Here is a 13,649-nt window from a genome sequence, read left to right as displayed (position 1 = left end):
AGAGGATCTGCAGAGACAAATGGGAGAAACTCCCCAAATACAGGTGTGCCAAGCTTGTAGCGTCATACCCAAGAAGACTCGAGGCTGTAATCGCTGGAAAAGGTGCTTCAACAAAATCCTGATAAAAGGGTCTGAATACTTATGTACATGTGATACGCAAAAATGTCTAAAAAACTGTTTTTGCTTTCTCGTTATGGGGTACTGTGTGTATATTGATGAGGGGGAAAAACGATTTAATCCATTTTAAAATAAGACTGTAACGTAACAAAATTTGTAAAAAGTCAAGAGGTCTGAATACTTTCCGAATGCAACTGTATGTCCATGTGTGTATGTCAGGTCATAGTCCATGAAGTACCAGGTCAGGAGCTGGAGGTGGAGGTGTATGACAAAGACCCAGACCAGGATGACTTCCTGGGGAGGTAGCTACATCTCTCTGCCTGTCCATGGGTTTCTGTGTGCCACACTGACACTTCTGACTGTTTCCCTTCCCTTTCACCTCATAGCCCTGTAACTGAGTAGAAAGAGTAGAACGTCTCCTAGTGTTTTACATGGTCTCTTCTCTTCCTTAAATACTGCTGGACCTCTTTTCTTTATTTTTCTCCATTGTCTTGTTTTCTCTGTTTTTGTTTATTTCTCTCTCCCACTCTGCCGTTTCCTACAGAACCAAGATAGATTTGGGTATCGTGAAGAAGTCCACAGTTGTTGATGAAGTGAGTTATTTTGAGTATTGAATGTCTGACACGGTTAGACACTACTTTGTCATCCCAATCTGTATTTTTGTTTCTCAGTGGTTCACCCTGAAAGAAACCAAGTCAGGACGGGTCCATTTCAGACTGGAGTGGTTGGTCTTGCTGCCCAATACAGAGCAACTGGAGCAGGTCTGCATCTGTATCCTCCCTATCATAATATTCCTCCCAAAGTTCATGTTACAGCAGTATGAGGCCCATTCCTTCTTGTTTGATTATACACTGTGCTGACTGTGTACGCTGGCAGTGAGCTGTAGTGAAGGAATGTGCAGAATAAAAAGTGCTTAGAGCTAAGTGCCTCTCCCCTCTTCTCAACTCCTCCCCCTCTCCCTTCCTCTCCCAGGTTCTTCAGAGGAACAAGAACTTGACAGTGTCCAGTAAGACTTCTGATCCCCCCTCGGCAGCCATCTTGGCAGTTTATCTGGACAAGGCTGAAGCCCTTCCTGTGAGTCACACCTCGTCAACCTCCCCCCTCCTCCTCCTCCTCCTCTCTCAGCCCTTAAGCTGCATCCTGTCTGTGGCTGCGAGGGTAGCGCTGCAACTGTCACTAGGGTTCTTGTTACACAGAGTTGTTCCCTACCCTCGGCCCTTGTTCACTTCCCATCACTGATCTGAGATAATTGCAACATCGGCTTTAAAGGCTAGCTGTCACGGCATGTTGTTTTCACCTATCCAGTCCTGTCTGATCTGCAAAAGGAAGTGAATGGGAGCCAAGGAGAGGGAACAACCTTCTGGAATGAAACACACCCATAGTGGTTCTGTGTTTAGACTTCCTGAAACTCTTGGCACTCAACTCTGTTTCCTCTTTCTACTGTTTTTCGGCGGTTGCTATGCAACATCTATGCCAGTGGTTACCAACCCTAGTCCTGAGGAGCTACAGAGTGTGCAGGCTTTTGTTACAAACCCAGCACACACACATCTGTTTCAACTAATCAAATCTAATTATCAATAACTTGATTAGTTGAATCAAATGTTGATAGTGCTGGGCCGAAACCAAAGCCCCCGTAGTGCTACATTAATAAAGTGTTCAAGTTGTTTGTAAGTTTTATATGTTGATGTGTGTTTGTATGTGTGTGTTTTAGACGAAGAAGGGCAACAAAGAACCCAGTCCCATGGTGCAGTTGTCTGTGCAGGACATCACTCGAGAGAGCAGGGTAAGACTACCAGAGTAGTGACTTACTAGACTTATTCCATCCGGCTCCTATAGTGGAATTGAAGACCAAAGGTGGCTACCATAGTAATAGACTATCATAACCCTTTGCTTTGAAGTCAAACCCACTCCTATTTAGCATTCTCTCTATTCCTTAACACTGTTTTTAGACCTGTTGGACGACAATCAACCCAGAGTGGGAGGATGCCTTCACCTTCTTCATCCCAGATCCACGCAAGCAGTCAATAGACATTCAGGTACCTTGATATACTGCATTGTCGGAACTAGAAGCACAAGAATTTCGCTACACTCGCATTAACATCTGCTAACCATGTGTATGTGACAAATAAGATTTGATTTGATTTGATATTCTAACTCCATTACATGTTTTACACCAATTTGTCATTATTTGAATGCATTATTTCTGTCTGTTTCCTCATAGCAATCTGTTGAATGACCACACTCGTTCCTATGTGTGTATTCTTCATTGAACATTCTCACTATCCTCCCATCTCTTCCAGGTGAAAGACAACGACCGGATACAGACTCTAGGTACCCTGTCCATCCCTCTGTCCCGTCTGCTGTCCAGCCCCAACCTGTCTCTGGACCAGTGGTTCCAGCTTGACAAATCTGGCCCTGCCAGCCGCATCTACATCAACACTGTACTCAGGGTAAGGACAGGTTCCTCCTCTCAATCCCAACCTACTGTAAGGTGGATGCACATCTCTAAAGCTCAGTCTGGCCAATGTGTAATGCATTCTTCTCTCTCTCTTTCTCTCTTTCTTTCTTTCTTTCTTTCTCTCTTTCTTTCTTTCTTTCTTTCTGTCTCTCTTTATCTGTCTCTCTCTTTGTTTCTCTATCTGTCTCTCTCTCGCTTTGTGTCTCTCTCTTTCTTTCTCTCTCTTTGTTTCTTATGTTTCTCTCTCTCTCTTTGTGTCTCTCTCTTTGTTTCTCTCTTTGTTTCTCTTTCTTTGTTTCTTATGTTTCTCTCTCTCTCTCTCTCTCTCTCTCTCTCTCTCTCTCTCTCTCTCTCTCTTTGTTTCTCTCTCATTGTTTCTCGCTCTCCCTTTTTCTCTCAGGTGCTATGGTTGGATGAGGAGAACATTCCCACTTCCTCTACAGAGGCAGCTGGCCTAGCAGCTGGTTTCTCAAAGATACGCCCCCAACAGACCTCCCCTGACCCCAGCTTTGCCACAGAGGTAAAGCATATAATATACATGGACATACATGTTATTGTTAGTAACTAAGGTAGTTACAATTAAACCAAGTTAAAGTAGGATTGCAATGTTGAAGAGTCTGAGTCTATACTGAATTTCAGTGTTTTGTTGTTTTAGGGGGTGCTTAGAATCCACCTTCTGGAGGGCCAAAATCTGGTCCCAAAGGACAACATGATGGGGGGCATGGTAAAAGGCAAGAGTGACCCCTATGTTAAGATCAACATCGGGGGTGAGACCTTTGAAAGTCGGGTCATCAATAGGAACCTCAACCCCACCTGGAACGAGATTTATGAGGTACGATATCAACCTAATATTATCTCAATTTTCAAGTCGGAACATTTTAACAAAACAAATAAAGTAATTGGTTAAAACGGACAGTCATACCACTGTAGGGTTATAATGAGTTCAAGGAGCCTTCTGGTCATCAGAAAACAGAACCTTAAAAAGAGTGCTTATCAACCAGTGATCATTTTGGAAGCTATTTTAGATTTAGTTTTAGTGTTCGTCTTTATGACTAAAATACCTTTTAGACTTAGTCACATTTGAGTATTTTCATCCTTAGTTTTTGTTGTCAGTCGGCTAAAACTCTGGACCATTTTAGTCTAGTTTTAATCACAGTCATTTTATTGCATTTTCCCCTCATGAAATAATCTATATCATCATGTGCACATTAAGATAGCCTTGTCCAACTAGACCCTCATATAGCTGGCACATTGCTATTGTGGCAGATTGTAACCATTGCCAGCCATGATTTACCATAGGCTACAAAGCCTTGGCTACAGGTAAACAATGAAGGCATACATCTCTTTTCTCCCCATCATAACCTTTGGATTGGAGTAAATAATATTGACTCCCCTAACAGGGGGAGAATCTGAGCTTTCCAACAATGCCAGAAATGTTAGGCTACTGTACTCTAATATTCAGCAAATAGCATTCCTATTTCCAATTGGGGGAAAAAACTACTGCAGTCGCATTTGCAAAGCGCGAGAGCGACAACACAGATTAATAACATAGAGCTTCTGATGTGATCTAAGCAGAAATAGCCTACATGAAAGTAAGAGAGAGTAAACATTATTGTTTCTAGTTTAGGTTAGTTACAACTGAAGTGTCCTGAATGCACATGTAACGGCTCTCGGTTGTAGAATGAAGAGTGGACCAAGGCGCAGCGTGGTAGGCGTACATCGTCTTTTTATTGATGACACCAAAACAAAATAACAAAGACAAAAAACGAAAGCGCACAGTTCTGTCAGGCTCAGATACTAAACAGAAAACAAGATCCCACAAACTCAGGTGGAAAACAGGCTGCCTAAGTATGATTCCCAACTAGAGATTACGATAGACAGCTGCCTCCGATTGGGAACCACACTCGGCCAAAAACAAAGAAATAGAAAACATAGAATTTCCCACCCGAGTCACACCCTGACCTAACCAAACATAGAGAATAATAAGGATCTCTAAGGTCAGGGCGTGACAGCGCACCAGTTCAAAAGATTGACGAGTGACTGAAGTGACCTCACGGGAGCTGTGTGGAAGAGCCGGACCGCGCAATTGAAAGACGTTAATTCTGCCAATGAGAGGATTGCATGACATATTCTGCAAAGGCATTCATGCTTATGATTGGACAAAACAGATGAAAAGGAGCTTCATGTCAAATTGAATGTCCATTAGTCTCACGTGAAATCCTCATCTCGTCACATTTTCGTCAACTAAAATGAAAACTCATTTCTTACATTTATTGTTTTTTTCATGGCATCTCATATCGTTATCGTCATTAGCTTTCAATAGGAACAATCGGTCATGGGGCGAATATTTTTCGTCATAGTTATTGTTGACGAAATGAACACTGTTAACAACCAGGACAGCAGTCTACCAATGAGTATTTACACATTATTTGGAGGAAAATATTAGGTGACCTCAAAACCTCAGTGCTTCCCTGTGTGTTTCCAGTTTTAGTATGTAGGATATTGCTTTTACTGAAGCTGTTGTTGTGTGTTGTGTTGTCTCCCAGGTGGTACTGACCACGCTGCCTGGCCAGGAGCTCCATGTAGAGATATTTGATAAGGACATGGACATGAAAGATGACTTCATGGGCAGGTATGCAGGTTGTGACCCAAATGGCAATATATTCTCTATATAGCGCACTACTTTAGGTGTCATTTGGGATGCAAATGGAGTCTCTGGGAACTAGATAGATTTCTATGTGTGGTGACTTTGGCACCCCCTAGGGCATGGACATGTAACTCCCACGGATTAGATTTTGCTCCATTTTCCGTTTGTTTGTACAGTTGTTTGTGCTCTAACCTGATATTCCTATGTACCTATACAGGTTGAAGATTAGTTTGAAGGATATCATCACCTCTCAATACACTGACCAGGTGAGATCTGCCTGCCTGCATCAGAGTTAACATGACTTCATACTTTCCTTCACACAAACAGACCACTGCATATGTTGCCATCCTATGTAAAAGCTCACTAGTTTCCCTGTTTCAGTGGTAGACTGCACTGAGTTGTTGTCTCTCTGTTCCAGTGGTACACTCTGAATGATGTGAAGTCAGGTCGTGTTCACCTGGTACTGGAGTGGGTACCTACAGTATCAGAACCAGACATACTGGACCAGGTCAGCCCTTCTTCCTCTTTTATTAGAGATATCGTATTGTGATAAGAGAATCTCTTTTGCAAAACATAAGCTTTATAATAAGCAGTATTACACAGTAGTGTAACGTGTCATGGGGTTCCCGAGTGGCGCAGCGGTCTAAGGCACTGCATCTCGGTGCTAGAGGCGTCACTACAGACCCTGGTTCAAATCCAGGCTGTGAATTTTGAGTCCAGTAGGGTGGCGCACAGTTGGACCAGGTTTGGCCGGGGTAGGCCATTATTGTAAATAAGAATTTGTTCTTAACTGACTTGCCTAGTTAAATAAAATAAAAAATTAATAAAATCATTATACACACTGCCATCAGAGTAATGCATCCTTGTACACAGTGCCATACAGACCCAGTGACCTGTGTAAATGTCCCCAAGGTGTTCCAGTTCCAGTCCAGGCAGTCCTACCACAACAAGGAGGTTCCCTCTATGGCTCTACTCTTTGTGTTTGTGGAGAGGGCAGACGGCCTGCCAGTGAGTCTTTGCACCTCTTTCTCAGTTTGGAGGGGGTCTTATGATTTTGTGTGCAGGGCTAATGTTAATGATGTTTATGTTTAGAGGACTAATTATATTTTGCATATGAACCTGGGTGCCTCTTTTGTGCACGTGTAGTGTGTTTGTTTTGAATGTTTATTTATTGTGGCGTGTTTCCAGCTTAAGAAGAGTGGGAAGGAGCCAAAAGTGGGAGCTGAACTTGTTGTGGGGGGGACTTCCCATAAAACTACGGTGAGACAGACAACCCATTCAATGTGTCCTGTTAAAAATGGACATATGACACTGTAAAACCATTCAATGTGTCTTAAAAATAATATGGTCATATTAATATGGTATTCTACCCCAAGCCATAAGACTGCTGAACAATTAATCAAATGGCCACCCAGACTATTTACATTGACCCCTTTTGTTTTTACACTGCTGCTACTCGCTGTTTATTATCACTTTACCTCTACTTAGATGTACAAATCACCTCGACTAACCTGTACCCCCGCAGACTGTACCCCCACACATTGACTCTGTACCGGTACCCCCTGTATATAGCCTCGTTATTGTTATTTTATTATTACTTTTTGTTTTATTTTTTATTTCATTTTATTTAGTAAATATTTTCTTAACTCTATTCCTTGAACTGCATTGCTGGTTAAGGGCTTGTAAGTAAGCATTTCACGTATATGGCACATGTGACATACAATTTGATTTGATATTTTCATCTGTGACAGTGAATTACTGCTCATGCCTCCTTTCTATCTCTATTAAGGTGTGTGATCGCACCATCTCACCCCAGTGGGACGAGGCTTTTTACTTCCTGGTTCATGACCCCAGAGAAGAGCTCCTCATAGTGAAGGTAAGTGTGTATGTTAAAATATATTTTTTAGATCAGAGCTTAAAGATGTGGGTTTTTATAAAAGGGTACTATACTCTTCACAGAATTACGAGGTTATTCATCCATCTTCCATTTTCTCTTCTCCTCTAGTTGTCTCACAGTTGGACCTTGCCTATTGGTTCTCTGGTGGTACCAATCAGAGAGCTGCTGTCAGAACCAGATCTGGTCCTGGATCAGTGGCTGAGTCTGGATGGAGCATCACCTGACAGTCAGATTCTACTGAGGGCTGAACTCAAGGTGAGACATACTTGCACTTAACAAACACTCGATTACTCTGTAGGAGTCACTTTAGACGTGTGTTAATTCAATGCATGATATTTTGTAATAAGGTTATATGGTGGTGTTATTAAATGTGTTGTTCTACTACAGCTGCTGTGTCCCAAGAAGTGTGAGATTGATGTGGAGAGGGCAGATCAATCCAGAGCTCAAGCCGCCTCTACTGCTGAACAGAGACTGGAGAGAAACACAGTGCAGAAGAGGTAGAACAAATGAGGGTGTACTAATACACACATACACACAAACACACACGATTAACCAATTTCTATTTTATTTCACCAAGTCTGCTCATGTCTAGTTCAGTGGACACTCCCAGTGCTCCAGTCCCCAGCCTTCCCTCTATCCCAGCACCAGAGCCAGAGAAGGCTAAGAGAGTAACAGCTACTGAGATGGTCTCTGGGAAAGTACCTGAGGAGCTCACTGAGGAACCCAGTCCCCCTGAAACACTGCCCACACACACCAACCCTAGTCCCAGCTTTGGCTCTGAGGTGAGATACAGTATACCAGTGAAGGCCATTATTACAGTTTTTTTTTTTAGGTATACAGTATAGTACCACATACAGTACTGTGTGAATTAGGTATGTCATGCTATACTGCTGTATTTGTGCAGTCTTGTTACAAGTGTTTGTTTTTAGGGGCTGCTGAGAATCCACCTACTGGAGGCCCAGAATCTTATCGCCAAGGACAACCTGATGGGGGGCCTGAAGAAGGGCAAGAGTGACCCCTATGTCAAGATCAACATCGGAGGGGTCATGTTTAAGAGTCATGTGATCAAGGAGAACCTCCACCCTATCTGGAATGAGATGTATGAGGTATGTATGGAGGGAGTTGTAGTTTTTAGGAAAAATGTGTTGTGTCTATATACATTTTAAACCGTAAACCCACATTAACTTGTTTTTTGTCAGTACAGCTCCATGTACATAATATATTATACAGTATTACATAATACTTAGAGTAGTGATACATCGGTCTAATCACAAACACATAGTAGGGTGTTCACCCATAAAAGGATGAATTAATTAAAGGTTTACACAAATATGCCCATTTAATTCAGTAAGAAAAACAACAGTCCAAAACCCATGTCTCTACCATACAGTGCGTTTGGAAAGTATTCAGACCTCTTGACTTTTTCCACATTTTGTTACGTTACAGACTTATTTTACAATGTATCTGAAATCACATGTACATAAGTATTCAGACCCTTTAATCAGTATTTTGTTGAAGCACCTTTGGCAGCGATTACAGCCTTGAGTCTTCTTGGGAATGATGCTACAAGCTGGGCGCACCTGTATTTGGTGAGTTTCTCCCATTCTTCTCTGCAGATCCTCTCAAGCTCTGTCAGGTTGGATGGGGAGCGTCGATGCACAGCTATTTGCAGTTTTCCAGAGATGTTAGATCGGGTTCAAGTCCGGACTCTTGCTGGGCCACTCAAGGATATTCAGAGACTTGTCCCGCAGCCACTCCTGCATTGTCTTGGCTGTGTGCTTAGGGTCGTTGTCCTGTTGGAAGGTGAACCTTCACCCCAGTCTGTGGTCCTGAGCGCTCTGGAGCAGGTTTTCATCAAGGATCTCTCTGTACTTTGCTCCGTTTTTTTTCCCTCGATCTTGACTAGTCTCCCAGTCTCTGCCGCTGAAAAACATCCCCACAGCATGATGCTGTCACCACCATGCTTCACCTTAAGGATGGAGCCAGCATTCAGGCAAAATAGTTAAATCTTGGTTTCATCAGACCAGAGAATCATGTTTCTCATGATTTGAGAGTCCTTTATGTGCCTTTTGGCAGGGCAGCCAGCTCTAGGAAGAGTGTTGGTGGGGATGGCATCCCAGGTGTACTCCAATCAAGTTGTAGAATCATCTCAAGGATGATCAATGGAAACAGGATGCACATTAGCTCAATTTCAAGTCCCATAGCAAAGGGTCTGAATACTTATGTAAATAAGGTATTTCTGTTTTAAAAAATTTATACATTTGCAAAAATTAAAAAAAAAAAAAAAAGGTTTTCGCTTTGTCATTATGGGGTATAGTGTGTAGATTGATAATTACATTTTTTTAAAATCCAGAATAAAGCTGTATGACATTACTTTTGTGATTCAAGCATGACGCATCACCCATCAACTCACGTGGTTGTTATGACTTAAGCTCCACCCACTAAACCTGACCTGTATGGATCTCAGCCACTCCAACGAGTCCTCTGATTGGTCAAAACGTTCTGATAGTTTGAGACTAACCAGGATCTATCTATTCAAATAGGGACCACAGAGCCTGCCTCATCCAAATATCTACTATTCTTTTTGGCGGGGGTCTTTCAACCAATCACCCGCGAGTGAATGCACTTTTCAGGTCAGAGCACAGAGTCGTGCGTGTGCACATTTGTTGATATTCTTTGCTCGTTGATGAGTTATTAGCCCATTTGAGTTATTAGCCCAGTTATAGAGAAGTATAGGTCAGCCATGGGAGTCAATTCATGCAAAAATATACACAATAAGTATTTCAGCAGTTTTCGTGATATGTACAAAAAGTATTTCAGCAGATTTCGTGTGTTTTTGTGTGGCTTAATTCGTGTGAAAAGACAAAAAAAATTGTGATTTTATTTGTAGGAAAAGACACATTTTTGTGCGACTTCATTGATAGTAAAAAAACTTTTGGGGGGGCCAACGAGTCAGGACTATGATAGATTTTGGGCAGTCGTGTTCTACACTGCTTTTTTTTGTGTCCCACATTTATTTATATAAAAAACAAACGTGTTAACAACCCAATATTGTTAATCAACCAGGTTGTCACCGAAATACATATAATATTATAGTTACCTTACGTTTTTAATTTTTTATTATTTAATGGCAATGCTGTTTTTTATGCTTGTTTTCACTTAATACTTTGGGATACTGGTACTATGTCGGATTTTATGAGGGTCGCCAGATTGGAGTAAAAATCTGTATTTGTCTGTGGTTTTTGTGGTATCGATGAAAGTATTTGATTTGGGAATGGGGATACATTTTCTTGATGGGAAATTAATTCAATAAATGTGGGGAAACAAAAGACCTGCAAAAAAAAATCTGTTTGTTTTAAATTCCCCTTGTGTACCGTCATAGTATTTTCAACTAAAACGAGTCTGGACTAAGCTCAATTAAGCCATATCAATGCAGTTAAACAGGTTAATGTAAAAAATAATGAATTTTGTTGGTTTATACTTATGGAACTTCCAAGGCCGTTTCATGATGATTATTATGGTCGTGTCAATCTCACATCTAGTTATGTGATCTAGTGGTGGGAAGCATTCTGTTTTACAACATTGTGTTGGGTGTAATTACATTGATATAAGCTACAATGGGCGTGACGGATAGAAGTAGCACCCCACGTGGGATAGAGCCTTACATCAACGTTGCCTGAAGCTGAATGGAAAGTGCTATGCCCTGACCAGTTATTCAGAAGAAAATCCTCTGTGACTTTTATCATTATTACAATGTCTGCTAACATTGAACATAGCTTAAGTTTAGGGTATTTCATTAATTTAAACTATTCCCAAGTGATATGGGCAATAAACGGTTCCTTTTCCCTTAACGTGACCTGACCTAGACCCCCTTATCCCCCAGCTCTCTTCCCCCCTTATCAGAACTGCCACATGTGACCGTTTTCCCTGCACTCAGCCCCTCCCAAGCTTAATTGCACCCCTCATGTCTCCTATTATAGCTAATGATTAACAATAGTTAAAGCTCAGAAATCCAAATCCACCACCTAAGTAATGTGTGGTCATTTGTAGAAGTTATGCTCAGAGTATGGTCATACAAATAAGATGTCAATGTCTGTTTTCTCACTGAAAAATGTATGTTTAGCCTAAATACTAAAATAAAATGCAGGTACTTACCAACACCCGCCTTCACACAACTAACTCCAAATCTGAGTAACTGTCTATTAAATGGAATGTTGATGTCATCCGCATTGTGATGTCATCATTTATGACCACTCTTAAGGGTCCTGAGCCCTGTGCGCAGTTGCATAAAACGCATTGAGTGAAAATGTTGTGCAAAATCCCCCATAATTGAATCTCAAAATCATTGAAATGGTTGAAAATAAACCATTTGTCACGTTTAAATATTTCCTGTGAATTATTTATTTTTGTACATGTTTTTTCCAATTACCTTGACTGTTCTCTGAACAGAAAATATATTTGTTTCAAGTAACTCCTAAGCAACCTGTATAGCTGTCACGACCGTCGTATGAATAATTAGACCAAGGCGCAGCGTGTTCCACATTTTAATGATAGTGAAACTTCCAAAACAACAAAGATATAACGATCGTGAAATACGTAGCGCACATAGGCACTCATAATTGGGAACCACACACACACCAACATAGAAATATAATACCTAGAAACCCCCCTAGTCACGACCTGACCTAAAACACCATGGAGAACCCCGAGGGCTCTCTATGGTCAGGGCGTGACAGTACCCCCCCCCCCCCAAAGGGGTGCGGACTCCGACCGCAAAACCTGAAACTAGATGGGGAGGGTTAGGGTGGGCAACTAGCGTCGGTGGCGGCTCCGGTGCGGGACGTAGCACCCGCTCAGACAGTGGCTCGTCGCTGGAGGCTCTGGGCCGTGGACCGTCGATGGTGGCTCCGGGGTGTGAACCGTCGCTAGAAGCTCCGGACCGTGAACCGTCGCTGGAAGCTCCGGACCGTGAACCGTCGCTAGAGGTTCCGGGCTGTAGACCGTCGCTAGAGACTCCGGACTGTAAACACGCACTGGTGGACGAGTGCGGGGAGCTGGCAGAGGACGTACCGGGCTGGGGAGACGCAGTGGAGGCCTGGTGCGTGGAGAAAAACTGATAGAGACATACCCCAAGCGACTTACAGCTGTAATCGCAGCAAAAGGTGGCGCTACAAAGTATTAACTTAAGGGGGCTGAATAATTTTGCACGCCCAATTTTTCAGTTTTTGATTTGTTAAAAAAGTTTGAAATATCTAATAATTGTCGTTCCACTTCATGATTGTGTCCCACTTGTTGTTGATTCTTCACAAAAAAATACAGTTTTATATCTTTATGTTTGAAGCCTGAAATGTGGCAAAAGGTCGCAAAGTTCAAGGGGGCCGAATACTTTCGCAAGGCACTGTATCTCTTCCCATGACCAACTCTCCTTTACCTCCTGGGCACGCTGCTTGGTCCTGTAGTGGTGGGATATTCTGTCATGAATAATTAGACCAAGGCGCAGCGTGAGTAGAGTTCCACATTTTAATGATAGTGAAACTTCCAAAACAACAAAGATATAACGATCGTGAAATACATAGCGCACATAGGCACTCATACAAAACAATATCCCACATCGCAGGTGGGAAAAAGGACACACTAAGCATGATCCCCAATTAGAGGTAACGATCATCAGTTGCCTCCAATTGGGAACCATACACACACACACCAACATAGAAATATAATACCTAGAAACCCCCCTAGTCACGACCTGACCTAAAACACCACGGAGAACCCCGAGGGCTCTCTAAGTTCAGGGCGTGACAATAGCGACTATAGAATTGACCCCAGCTCTGGCCAAGTGTAACCAACATTGTATTCTGACTGTAGTCAACCTTGTTTTCGTCTTTAGCTCTCTGCAGCACGGTCTCTTCTTTCTCTATCTAATTGTGGTCTCTGTCTGTGTAAACTGTTCTCTATAACTCCATTTCATGAAATATATTCCTCTCTGATGAGTGAAAATAGTGGAAATGCGTACTTTGTACACTTTACTGTAAAAATATTAGTATAAAGTATTTTACATTTGGTCTATCACTGTCCGTTGTGCTCTATATGTGTGATTCCTCCCTATGGTTTTAACATCATTGTGATGTTTGTCCCCAGACTGTGATGACACCACAGGCAGGTCAGGAGGTCAAGGTAGAGCTGTATGATAAAGACATGGACAAGGATGACTTCCTGGGCAGGTGAGAAACTGCTTTTGTGTCCAAAATGACACTCTATTCCCTATAGAGTACATTACTTTTGACCAGAGGCCATAGGGCGCTGGTCTGGTACTCAGCCGATGTCCTGTAATGTTTTGTTACCCTGTTGTTGTCTTGGTTTGAAGCATGCTTTGTAGTTCCCTGTAAGTGTTTAGTTTTACTTTGGTCTACAATGATGCGCCATTTTTTTGTACAGGTGTAACATCAGTATGAGAGACATCATACACTCCCAGTATACAGACCAGGTAAGGTTTACATGTCTCCCTCTTCTCTTGTACTAAATAATGTCTG

At 42.1% G+C, this 13,649-nt stretch overlaps 1 protein-coding gene across 1 annotated transcript in view; it reads left to right on the top strand.

Moving 5' to 3' along the window:
- The window catches only part of LOC139371022 (extended synaptotagmin-1-like), a 39,713-nt gene that overhangs the window by 14,500 nt on the left and 11,564 nt on the right, over nt 1-13,649 (top strand). The window contains exons 10-30 of the mRNA XM_071111047.1: nt 337-419; nt 662-710; nt 789-878; nt 1,090-1,191; nt 1,829-1,900; nt 2,067-2,153; nt 2,418-2,567; nt 2,976-3,095; nt 3,231-3,407; nt 5,122-5,207; nt 5,440-5,488; nt 5,641-5,730; nt 6,135-6,230; nt 6,411-6,482; nt 7,012-7,098; nt 7,228-7,374; nt 7,507-7,616; nt 7,697-7,901; nt 8,049-8,225; nt 13,258-13,340; nt 13,555-13,603. Of these exons, the coding sequence (XP_070967148.1) occupies nt 337-419; nt 662-710; nt 789-878; nt 1,090-1,191; nt 1,829-1,900; nt 2,067-2,153; nt 2,418-2,567; nt 2,976-3,095; nt 3,231-3,407; nt 5,122-5,207; nt 5,440-5,488; nt 5,641-5,730; nt 6,135-6,230; nt 6,411-6,482; nt 7,012-7,098; nt 7,228-7,374; nt 7,507-7,616; nt 7,697-7,901; nt 8,049-8,225; nt 13,258-13,340; nt 13,555-13,603 (2,181 nt within the window). The remainder of the gene's footprint in view (nt 1-336; nt 420-661; nt 711-788; nt 879-1,089; nt 1,192-1,828; nt 1,901-2,066; nt 2,154-2,417; nt 2,568-2,975; nt 3,096-3,230; nt 3,408-5,121; nt 5,208-5,439; nt 5,489-5,640; nt 5,731-6,134; nt 6,231-6,410; nt 6,483-7,011; nt 7,099-7,227; nt 7,375-7,506; nt 7,617-7,696; nt 7,902-8,048; nt 8,226-13,257; nt 13,341-13,554; nt 13,604-13,649) is intronic.

Source organism: Oncorhynchus clarkii, chromosome 17 (assembly GCF_045791955.1).
Source record: "Oncorhynchus clarkii lewisi isolate Uvic-CL-2024 chromosome 17, UVic_Ocla_1.0, whole genome shotgun sequence".
Taxonomy (NCBI): Eukaryota; Metazoa; Chordata; class Actinopteri; order Salmoniformes; family Salmonidae; genus Oncorhynchus; species Oncorhynchus clarkii.
The sequence above is the reverse complement of the archived record's forward strand: the minus strand, read 5'-3'. Positions and strand labels throughout refer to the sequence as shown.